Here is a 12539-nt window from a genome sequence, read left to right as displayed (position 1 = left end):
TGAACTGCACAAGATGAAAGTGAACAAAGAAGAATGATTTACCAAACAGACATGAATGGGGATTGAACCCATGATCTTCGGTTTCTGAGACCGACGCCTTGCCACTTGGCCATCATGCCATTCAAGAGGGCTTATTTGAGCTTTGCCTGAAGAACACAAAGGCAAATCAAGAAGAAACCTGTACATGTTGAAAAACCAAATAGTTCACCGAATTAAAGCATGCTTTTGATGAGTGATATGCACTGACATTCAAGCTTTCATAATTAATCCATATTTTTGGAGCTCACATGACTGACGACCATACAACAAGAATATGCGCACCTAAAACTTATAGACATTTTATGCATTATAAAGAAGCAGCTTGGAGATGCTGGGGATTGAACCCATGATCTTCGGTTTCTGAGACCGACGCCTTGCCACTTGGCCATCATGCCATTCAAGAGGGCTTATTTGAGCTTTGCCTGAAGAACACAAAGGCAAATCAAGAAGAAACCTGTACATGTTGAAAAACCAAATAGTTCACCGAACTAAAGCATGCTTTTGATGAGTGATATGCACTGACATTCAAGCTTTCATAATCAATCCATATTTTTGGAGCTCACATGACTGACGACCATACAACAAGAATATGCGCGCACCTAAAACTTATAGACATTTTAGGGATTATAAAGAAGCAGCTTGGAGATGCAACCCAGGACCTCATACATGCAAAGTATGCACTCTACCACTGAGCTACATTCCCACCTGGCTATTTTGAAGTGTAAAGGAATTCAGACCAGGAACTCACGCTTGCGAATGAAATCTCTTAATAAACATCCCAAAACACACATTCCCTGCGATTTGAGCTTTGCCTGAAGAACACAAAGGCAAATCAAGAAGAAATCTGTACATGTTGAAAAACCAAATAGTTCACCGAACTAAAGCATGCTTTTGATGAGTGATATGCACTGACATCCAAGCGTTCATAATAAATCCATATTTTTGGAGCTCACATGACTCACGACCAAACAACATGATTATGTTCACAGAAATGTATTGGAACTGCTGAGGACAACGCCGTCATACTTGGACATCTCGCCTCAACAGGGACCCGGCACATGGTATGCAAACAATCAGGTCATCAAAAGCAAAAAGGTGTGCACCAGTGTAAATTGGGAAAACTCAAAATTCAAATATGCAACATACCAGAATTTCTTTATTTTTAGTACATTGTTACTTCATGCTACTGAATCTAATTTTGTTCTTCTTGGCCATCACAAATAAAGAGGGAACCAGTTCATGTAAAACAACCAAATAGTTCACCAAACATAGAAGGTGTATGGTGTAAGAAGGTGCATCTACTGAGACTTGGTAAATACACAATGGCACATTGCTTATGCTGTCTTTTTTTACTTTGATTTTACGATTCTAGCGGTACTTCACAGTGGGTCTCAAATGAACCTTCAATGGGAATGAGATGAACAAAGTCTGAGTGGTACCAAACGTGCTTCCACAGTATAAGCGTAAGATGTTAATTTAGAAATCTTAAATGGGTATTGGACGAAGGCAATAGAGGTGTTAATGATCTGCATACACATTAGGAGTGCTGGGTGCTGAAGCCATGCTAAAACTGTTGTTCACAAAGGTTTTCCATCAAAGCAGCATGTTGGAAGGTCTTACTTGGTTGTTTTATCTCAACTTGATATGTATCTCAGGTAATATGGGCTGTAGTGAGATAGGTTACAACTGGAAGCAGAAACATTTAGGAGGTTGCTTAAATTATGTCTTTAAAGAAACAACCTGGAGATGCTGGGGCTTGAACCCAGAACCTGATACATGCGAAGCATGCGCTCTACCACTGAGCTACATCCCCAGCTGTATGTGTTGAAGTGTAAGGCATTCAGCCCAGGACCTCACGCTTGCAGCTTACAAACGATATTTAAACATCGCAAAACACAAATGCCCTGCGATTTGAGCTTTGCCTGAAGAACACAAAGGCAAATCAAGAAGCTGCTTCAAGTTGAACAGAAATTTTATTGAACTGCACAAGATGAAAGTGAGCAAAGAAGAATGATTTACCAAACAGGGATGAATGGGGATTGAACCCATGATCTTCGGTTTACGAGACCAACGCCTTGCCACTTGGCCATCATGCCATTCAAGAGGGCTTATTTGAGCTTTGCCTGGAGAACACAAACGCCAAAATTGAGCATAGCGGTATGATACACTGAACAAGCACTGAACCCGCGATATTCGGTTTACAAAGCCATCATGCCATTTGACAGAGACCGACTATGGCATTTAAACATATAACTCAACATAAACTAAGCATGCTTGTGTTAAGACTAATATGGACTGACATCCAAGCATTCTTAATCAATCCACATTTTTGGTGCGCACATGACTCACAACCATAGAAGAGGATTATGCGCTAGAACTGCATCTTGCCTAAGCAGGGACCCTGCACATGTTATACAAACAATCAACCCATCAATGGCAAGGTGTGCACATACAGATTGGTCCATTAAAACACTGCAAGTAGTGAAGTTTTCTTTTTACATGAAGTACATTACCAGTGGGGGCAGCCGTGTTTCATTCCCACTTCTTGCGGTTACTGAAGCCAATAATATGCAGGTGTATACTGTATATACATATTGTGTATGTACAGTTAAAAGAGAAATGAAATATGAATTATTTAATTATTGATGGTTTTTGCATGATTGCCATGGGTTTTATTAACATTACTGTAGGGTTTATATTGTGTGAGGTAATTTTTTTTTTTTTAAATGTTAGTCTGGTAAACACTACTAAGAACATAAACTTACAGCAACTACAGCTTCTGCTGGGAAAAAAAATAGACTTTTCTTCGTCCTCCGTTATGCGCTTCACAGAAATGTGGCTGTGTGAATGGATACCGGACTCTGCACTGCAGGTGGCAGTATTCCAGCTTTTAATAGCGAACCGCAACACTAAGCTTTCAGGCAAGACGGAAGGTGAAGGTATAGGTTTCTACATTAACAGTTTTTGGTGCAGCAATGTGACAGTGATTTTTAGCCTTTTTTTTATAACCTATAAGCTCTTCTACTCGCTGTATGAGTTAATTAATTAATTCTTTCTGGATGGGGTTTACATTCTACCGCAAGCCAACGTGCAAAAGGCACAGTGCACGCTCACCGACCAGGTCCAGTGTGGAGCATACACACTGGACTCATGTATTATTGTCCTTGGCGAATTGGTGGATTTACCAGGGTGCAAGGGGGTAGCAACTGCCACCATAAGAAAATTACATGAAAAAATATATACCTGTAAATAATAGCAATAAATCTCGTCTTTCTATTAAATCATAGTCCAAACAAACGAGTCTTATGTACTGCTCCGTTTTGTTTAATCAAACACGCTCAATGCAACCACCCTGATAACATATCACAAACTAATTACTTTATCCAGATCTTTGACCATATCATGGTCCATCTAACTTCTCCATACAGGCAGAAATAAAAGCTCTCCAAACATGTTGTGTTTCCAACAGCCTGGATAAAGTTAACTGTCAATTTGAAAGACAATGGGACAGCTTAAATATTATTCCCCACAACACCACAGCTATTGCACCTACCATCAAATTCACCCCTCACCCCCCACCCCCACTACAGCAGCGACTGGGGCCTCTAAAAAAAACAATCAACAAGGACACTCTCCAACCTTAAGAGAGACATAAGATTTTAAGAGACAAAACCCCCAAAAAGCAGCCAGACCAGACTCTGTTTTCCCATCTAACCTGAACTACTGTTATAAACAAATATCTCCAGTGTTATCTTCAAAACACCTCACGTGAGATATGCAACGTGGCAGCCTGCTTCAAAACCTCCACCATCATCCCTGTTCTCAAAAACTAATTCAATTCAATTCATTTTTATTTGTATAGTGCTTTTAACAATGAACAGTGTCTCAAAGCAGCTTTACACAGATAATGTGGTGATTAAAAGCGAATATGTTCTTTATAAGTAAGTTTGTCCCTGATGAGCAAGCCGGTGGTGACTGTGGCAAGGAAAAACTCCCCGAAATTGCTTAAGGAAGAAACGTTGAGAGGAACCAGACTCAAGAGGAAACCTGTCCTCATCTGGGTTGCACCGAATGTCCATTTATAGCATATACAGTGGGGCAAAAAAGTATTTAGTCAGCCACCAATTGTACAAGTTCTTCTATTAAAAAAGATGAGAGAGGCCTGTATGATTTTCATCATAGGTTCACTTCAACTATGAGAGACAAAATGAGAAAAACAAATCTGGAAAATCACATTGTCTGATTTTTAAAGAATTTATTAGCAAATTATTTTGCCTTAAGAATCTCAGATGGTACATACGCTGCCGGGCCTTTTTCACCAGGTTGTTGATGTGACAGGACCAAGACAGGTCCTGTGTGATGTGAACACCTAAGTACTGGAAACTGTCCACTCTCTCCACTGGGGTCCCGTTGATGTTTAGCGGGTGGTATGACCGCTCCTGCTTCGTGCTGAAGTCCACTATCAACTCCTTAGTCTTGCTGACGTTCAGGAGAAGGTTGTTCTCCTGGCACCATTTCTCCAGGTTTTTAACCTTCTGTAGGTAGGCCATCTGATCGTTGTTGGAGATCAGGCTCACCACACCAGTTTAGTCAGCAAACTTGATGATGGTGGTGGAGTTGGAAGTGGCCACACAGTCGCATATGTACAGTAAATACAACAGGGGGCTCAGAACACAACCCTGGGGAGCTCCAGTGCCAAGGGTGAGGGTGGATGAGGTGTGTTTGCCCACCCGTACGACTTGTGACAAACAGCATCTTAGCACATTATGGCACACACTTCTGTAAAAAGTAGCATTTAAGTCTTTGCAACATACCTGTTCAGATGTTTTATGCTGTATATAAGAAAACCACTAAATCATTATTTTGCTATATACTGTAGTACAGTATGTTATTTTTGGTACTTTTAAAAATGCAGTTTAAAATAATAATATAAAAAATGATTTAGTTTAATTCAATGAAAACACAAATACAATACAATTGCCTTGTAAAAACATTTATTTTTTGAAAGTGGTCAAATGTATAATTGTCAGGGAGCTACCTGTTCCTTCTCCTGTGCAGGCCGCGCCCACTCGTAGCTCATCCCCAGCATACTAAGGACACACACCTGAACCTCGTTTATTTCATTCATCACCTAACCCATATAAACCCCTCACCTACACACACACTCTGTCAGTTATTGTTTCATGGTTTTGCTGCCCGTCACACGCTTTCCGTTGGACTGTTCAGCACCGTGCTTCTTCCCAGCGCACGGGATTCATACACCGACTGCCGGTGTTTGTTCCCATGCACCGTGGACCGCGCTGCTTCTGCGCCCCACCGGATATTATACCCTTTTTTCAGCGAGTGTATCTGGATTTGCCTTGTGTTTCAAATAAACTTTCGTTTGCTTTCACTTCGGCTTTCGCCTCCAGTTTCCTCGCGTGACAGAATAACTGACCTACGAAGAACAGTAGGAGCTGTTTTCCGGCTCTTACCTGTAGATGGATACCGGACCCAGCGGCTCCTCCGGGAGCAGCTCCGCCGACCCGGTTCGGGATCTCGTCGCCGCGCTGCAAGCCGCCTTTCCAACAGCCGCGGCTCGAACAACCCCCCCTGCGGTTACCGGCAGTCCCATGGCGCCCCGGGACGCTGGAGAAGCGCCGGAGTGCCGCGCTTCCTGCTCCAGGTGAACCTCTACATAGAGATGCAACCGCAGCGGTTCCCATCCGAACGGTCCAAGGTAGCGTTCTTTATTTCTCTACTTTCCGGGAGAGCGCTAGCTTGGGCACAATCGCTGTGGGACTCGGAGAGCCCAGTATTAAACACCTACGCTTTGTTTACCGCGCACTTCCTGGAAGTTTTCAGCGCCGCCTCCGGGGTCCTAACCACCGCCGACCAGCTGCTCAGTTTGCGACAGGGGAGTGATGACATCACGGCTTACAGCCTGCGCTTCCGCACACTGGCGGCATCTAGTGGTTGGAACGAGTCAGCGCTTCTGGGCATATATCGAGTGGGACTCACACCAGAAATTAAACAGGCAATGGCGATCTATGACGACAGGATGGGGCTGGAGGAGTTCATAGGAAAGTCCATCGGCCTTTCACAGCGGCTCGCGGCATGCCCACCGATACACCATCCCTCAGGGACCCATCCTGCAACCACCCCGGCTTCCGATCCCGAACCAATGCAGCTGGGCTCACAAAGGCTGTCCAGGAGAGAGAAACAGCCGATTGGCCACCGGAAAGTGCCTGTACTGCGGTGACCCGGGTCATTCCATCGCCAGATGCACCAGACGTCCCGTTCGCACGGCGGTGAGTACTGTTGAGTTCCCTGCAGACATCTCTCCTTTGTCTAAGCTCACGGTAATGCTTCTAACCCCAAGCCTATCTGTCTCCGTATGTGCTTTGGTGGACTCTGGATCAGCAGGTAACTTCATCTCCCAAGCCTGCCTCGACCGCCTTGGCTCCCCGAGAGAGGGCTCCCAGGACTTAGCCGTCCAGACCATCCAGGGCCGCCCACTGGGAAGGGGCTGGGTGAAGTACTGTGCGCCAGTTGTCACCCTCCAGGTGGGGCTGTTCCATCGGGAGGACATCCGGTTCATGGTACTCGACGACTCTACAGTCAGTGTGATCTTGGGACGGCCCTGGTTACAACAACACGCCCCACGGTGTTCCTGGGACCCGTCGACATTCTAGAGTGGAGTGCACACTGCCGGGAAAACTGCCTCTCCCAGCTACCCACACGGGTCCATAAGGTCGTGGTCGGTGCCACCAGGGTGGAAGAAGCCACCACAAAGACCCAGGCGGCGATTCCTGTGGAATACCAGGCATTCAAGGATGTGTTTTGTGCCAAAGCAGCCACTCGTCTTCCCCCTCACCGGCCTGGGGATTGCTGCATCGACCTGCTTCCTGGGGCTAAGCTGCCCAAGGGCCGTGTCTATCCCCTATCCGCTCCTGAACATCGAGCTATGGAGGAGTACGTCCAACAGGCGCTCCAGCAGGGGTTCATCACCCAATCCACCTCACCGGCAGCCTCAAGCTTTTTCTTTGTGGGAAAGAAGGACGGGGGTCTTCGTCCATGCATCGACTACCGGCAGCTAAACGCCCAGATCGCTCCTCTCCCTTATCCCCTCCCTCTCGTACCGTCAGCTCTGGAGGACCTAAGGGAGGCTAGGGTATTCTCCAAACTCGACCTCCGGAGCGCATACAACCTAGTACGCATCAGAAGAGGAGACGAATGGAAGACCGCCTTCATTACACCCTCAGGGCACTACGAGTACCGGGTCATGCCGCACGGCCTCGATCGCTCCGGCAGTGTTCCAGGGGTTCATGAACGAGGTGCTCCGCCCTTCCTCCAGAAGTGTGTCATGGTCTACATCGATGACATCCTGATCTACTCACGTAACCTGGAGGAGCACCATCGTCACGTGCTTGACGTACTAGGGGCACTTCGTTCCCACCAGCTCTATCTGAACCTCTCCAAGTGCGAGTTCCACCTGGACGAGATACAGTTCCTGGGCTACGTGATTAGTGCACGGGGAATACAGATGGATGAAGGCAAGGTGAAGGCTGTAAGGAACTGGCCCGTTCCTGAGTCAATCAAAGAGCTCCAACGGTTCCTGGGCTTTGCTAACTTCTATCGTCGGTTCATCCAGGGTTACAGCCAGATCACGGCACCCCTCACGACCCTCCTCAGGGGTAAAGCACGGACCCTGAGATGGACCCCAGAGGCTCAGGAGGCTTTCGACGAGCTCCGCCAGCGTTTCTGCCTCGCCCCTGTGTTACGTCATCCAGATCCCCGGAGACCGTTTGTGGTCGAAGTCGACGCCTCCTCCACCGGCGTAGGGGCGGCTCTCTCCCAGCTATCAGGCAACCCGCCACAGCTCCATCCCCGCGCTTACTTCGCATAAGCTCTCAGCGGCTGAACAGAACTACGACATCGGCAACCGTGAGCTGTTGGCAATAAAGATGGCTCTGGCCGAATGGAGGCACTGGCTGGAGGGCGCCGAGCACCCATTCACTGTTATCACAGACCACAAGAACCTCCAGTACCTACGGGAGGCCCGGAGGCTCAACCCCAGGCAGGCCCGCTGGGCCCTCTTCTTCACTCGGTTCCGGTTCCACGTCACCTACCGAGCCGGGGCGCTTAATGGTAAGGCCGACGCCCTCTCCCGGGTGTTCGGGCCCGAGGAACCCAGCGATCCGGACCCCATCCTTCCTCCCACACTCGTCGTGGGGCCCATCGTCTGGGACGTGGACAGGGAGATCCGCTCAGCTTCTCCAGGAACCGGCCCCCGAGGGGTGTCCTGAGGGACGTGTCTTTGTCCCCACCTCCTGCCGACGAGGGCTCATGCAGTCGGTACACGAGGGGCCCGGCACGGGTCACCCAGGGGAGAGGAGGACAGTTCAGCTCGTCCAGACGCGTTACTGGTGGCCGGGGATGGCGGAGGAGATCACCCGGTTCGTCCAGGGGTGTGCCACCTGCGCCATGTCAAAAGTGCCACGGCACCTACCCGTAGGCAAGCTGGTGCCACTCCCCGTCCCGCAGCGCCCCTGGTCCCACCTGGGGATCGACTTCGTGACCGACCTGCCACGGTCAGGGGGACACACGTGCGTCCTGGTAGCGGTGGACCGCTTCTCCAAAGCCTGCCGTTTTGTTCCCCTCAAGGGCCTGCCCACCGCCCTCGAAACAGCCGAGGCCCTGTTCACCCACGTATTCAGGAATTTTGGTCTCCGGAGGAGATAGTCTCAGATCGTGGGCCCCAGTTCACGCCTCGGTGTGGAAGGCCTTCTTCCAGCTCCTGGGGTTTCGGTGAACCTAACGCCGGGTTACCACCCGCAGTTGAACGGCCAGGCGGAGCGGAAGATCCAGGAGCTGGGCAGGTACCTGAGGACTTACTGCAGCCAGGACCAGGAGGACTGGGCTCGTTTCCTGCCCTGGGCGAATCGCCCAGAACTCGCTCCGGCAGGATTCCACAGGTCTCACCCTTTCCAGTGCGTGCTGGGGTTCCAGCCACCCCTGTTCCCGTGGTCGGACGAGCCCAGCGACGCACTCGGTGGACGCCTGGTTCCGGAGAGTAACCGGGTCTGGGAGTCGGCGACACCCAGTTGCGCCGGGCCCTTCGCAATACTCGCCGCACGCTGACGCCAGGCGCCTGAGGCCTCGCTTCCGCCCGGGATCTGGTATGGTTGTCGACACGGGACCTGAGGCTGAAGCTGCCGTGCCGTAAGCTGAGCCCCGTACATCGGGCCCTTCAGGGTTTCCAGGCAGATCGGAGACGTATCCTACCGGCTGGAGCTGCCACCCGGTACCGCATTCATCCCACCTTCCATGTGTCCCTGCTAAAACCGTGTGTCTCGCCTTCCTCTCGTCCTCCAGGTGACCCGCGACGTCCGTCCAGCCGGAGGTCGTGGCGCAGCCGGACGTGTATGCTGTGCGGGAAGTCTTGGATTCCAGGCGGCGCAGGGGTCACCTCGAGTACCTCGTGGATTGGGAGGGCTACGGCCCGGAGGAGCGGTCTTGGGTGGCCCGACGGACGTGCTGGACCCAGCGTTGCTGGCGGAGTTCCACGCGCTCACCCGCGCCGCCCGCGCCCGGGCTAGGGGTCGCCGCAGAGTCCGGGCGTCCGTGCCGCCCCTGGGAGGGGTGGTGTCAGGAGCTACCTGTTCCTTCTCCTGTGCAGGCCGCCCACTCGTAGCTCATCCCCAGCATACTAAGGACACACACCTGAACCTCGTTTATTTCATTCATCACCTAACCCATATAAACCCCTCACCTACACACACACTCTGTCAGTTATTGTTTCATGGTTTTGCTGCCCGTCACACGCTTTCCGTTGGACTGTTCAGCACCGTGCTTCTTCCCCGAGCGCACCGGGATTCATACACCGACTGCCCGGTGTTTGTTCCCATGCACCGTGGACCGCGCTGCTTCTGCGCCCACCGGATATTATACCCTTTTTTCAGCGAGTGTATCTGGATTTGCCTTGTGTTTCAAATAAACTTTCGTTTGCTTTCACTTCGGCTTTCGCCTCCAGTTTCCTCGCGTGACAATAATGGTGACCACAAAGGGGTTCAATCAAAATATTCGGTTATTTCGATTATTATTTTTTTTTTACCAGCTGAGAGTTCCCAGCTTTTTTAAAATCTGGACATTGCTTGTTTTCTTTCTGTAGACAGTATAAAGGTTATTACACAAGTACAGCAAAAACTTAGGTGTAAAATGAGGTAAATGTAAAAATAGGTAAAAAAAATTAATTAATTAATTAAAAGGCTTTCTTACCTTTCGTTTATCGTTTATTGCCGGTACAAAACGTTCTTCTTGGAATAAAATGTCTTATATATATATATATATATTTTTTTTTTTTTTTTGTTTTTGTTTTTGTTTTTGTTTTTGTTTTTTCATTCATTAGGAAAATAACAAACATAAACTTAAATTTGTGTTTTTATACCTAAGTCAGAAAACAAACTATTTTATACCAAACGGTAAGAAATTAATCATGCATAACATTCTACCATTAAAACATATTTTTCTATAAATGACTGCAGGTAAATAACTGTAATTGGTCATCTGAATAAAAATAATAAAGATAATTTCTGCCTTTCTTGTAAACAGTACAATTTGACAGTATTTTAGCATTAAAAAACGATCGGGATCTACTAAGTGCCCATTTAGTCTTTTGTCTGTAATGTCTTGTTTGTATGCTTCATTAATGTTTTGTCTCTGTTAAGTAAGACTACAAAACTGTAACCTATTATTATAATACACTTATATTATACACTTAAATCTCTTTTGCACTTCGTATTTTTGACTGCAATGGGGTTAATCTTTAAATTTGAAATAAATAAATATATAAACAAAAATAAGAAGCTGGTAGGCAAGTTATTTCTAAAATAACTAACAACTGAATCAATTTAAATATACATTGTGTCTAATACTATTATATTTTATTGTGGATGTTATCTTACAATCGCAACATTAAACGCAGTTAATAATTTATAAGACTAATAATTAATAAGAAAGATTTGGTCCCCCGGTGGTCTTGTGGTTAAGATGCAGCTGCGACCCGGGTTTGATACCCGGTCAAGGAACCATCCCCAGCCACTCTCAGTGCCGGTCCCAAGCCTGGATAAATTGGGGAGGGTTGCGTTAGGAAGGGCATCCAGCGTAAAACATGTGCCAAATCAAACTTGCGGAGGATCCGCTGTGGCGACCCCTAACGGGAGAAGCCGAAAGAAAGAAAGAAATTAATAAGAAAGATTTAAAGATAGTTTGGAGATGGAGTATGTTGTGCCATCTGGTGGTTATTCTGCAAAGCACATCACATGCATTAAAATTCTGAAAAAAGTGCCTACAGCATTTCACTGCACTTCACGGGACGAAAAGTGGTAAATTGCGGGGGGAAACGCGCATTCTTAATAGCCACATCTGTATGTACATTTGTAAAACTAAAATTTTAAATATCCAACATTTTCCAGATTCTTTAAAAAAAAGTTTTTGCTTCAGGATAATATTTCACTATCACAAATTATAGCCTTGGATGTTACCTACATTTAGGATAGGATGCGGCCGGGTTCGAGCCCCAGTCAGGGAACCAACCCCAGTCATTAAGGTTACATAAGCCTTAGTGCCGGTTGAAAGCCTGGATAAATGGGGAGGGTTGCGTTATTAAGGGCATCCAGCGTAAAAACGTGCCAAATCAAACATGGTCTGCTGTGGTGACCAGAGGTGGGAATTAACGGAGTACAAATACTTCGTTACTGTACTTAAGTAGATTTTTTCTGGTATCAGTACTTTACTCCACTATTTATTTTTCAGACAACTTTTTACTTTTACTCATTACATTTTTCACAAATATCTGTACTTTTTACTTCTTACATTTTCAAAACCAGCTCGTTACTTTAGTTTTAATCCATTGATTTGGTAAAATATATATTTTTTATCTTCACTGCGCCCCGATTTCAGCCGAACAACCGATTTCCTGTTACTGCGCGTCTTTTTCAATCCGCTAGTGTAAAAAGTCCTGACTCTCACTCTTTTTACGAAGCTAAGAATCAGCAGGCAGAAGGCAGTAAGAATTTTGGGGTTAACGTGGATGAGACAGATGGAGTCAGTGATGTAAACATGACTGAGAACAGACACATTCATGATGATCATCATCTTTTCTCTACTTGTGTTCTATATGTGGATGTTCAGCCTGGATACATTCAGTATGTAACAACATTTCTAATTAGTTTTGTGTTAATGTTAATATATTATACAGTATATATATATATATATATATATATATATATATATATATATATATATATATATATATATATATATATATATATATTTATTTAGCTGTCAAAATTAAAATTATTGTAAAGGGCACTAGATGTTATTAACACGCTATCAATTCAGCGCGCATTTCTGTTTTTACCATTTTTATAAAAAGTACAAATACATAAATAAATAACTAAATATAAAAGAGGCGAAATTAAAACCTCCAGCAAAAAACATACACTTATTCACGACGT

General features: G+C 46.5%; 1 protein-coding gene and 3 non-coding genes across 4 annotated transcripts; 1 reads left to right on the top strand and 3 right to left on the bottom strand.

The window, feature by feature from the left end:
• Window positions 1–47: 47 nt before the first annotated feature.
• Window positions 48–119, bottom strand: trnal-cag. The gene has a single exon. It is a non-coding gene; the product is annotated as a tRNA-Leu (tRNA).
• A 1661-nt stretch (window positions 120–1780) lies between these two features.
• trnaa-cgc lies at window positions 1781–1852 on the bottom strand. Its single transcript has one exon. It is a non-coding gene; the product is annotated as a tRNA-Ala (tRNA).
• A 211-nt stretch (window positions 1853–2063) lies between these two features.
• trnat-cgu lies at window positions 2064–2135 on the bottom strand. Its single transcript has one exon. It is a non-coding gene; the product is annotated as a tRNA-Thr (tRNA).
• A 722-nt stretch (window positions 2136–2857) lies between these two features.
• On the top strand, window positions 2858–7927 carry LOC124399760. The gene is given in 5 exon segments (XM_046870919.1): window positions 2858–2972; window positions 5520–6276; window positions 6463–7317; window positions 7319–7359; window positions 7362–7927. Coding segments are annotated over 5 exon segments (2334 nt in total).
• The last annotated feature ends 4612 nt before the right edge of the window (window positions 7928–12539 follow it).

The sequence above is a fragment of the Silurus meridionalis genome, chromosome 17 (genome assembly GCF_014805685.1).
Source record: "Silurus meridionalis isolate SWU-2019-XX chromosome 17, ASM1480568v1, whole genome shotgun sequence".
NCBI lineage: Eukaryota > Metazoa > Chordata > Actinopteri > Siluriformes > Siluridae > Silurus > Silurus meridionalis.
This window is presented reverse-complemented; position numbering and strand designations above follow the sequence as displayed.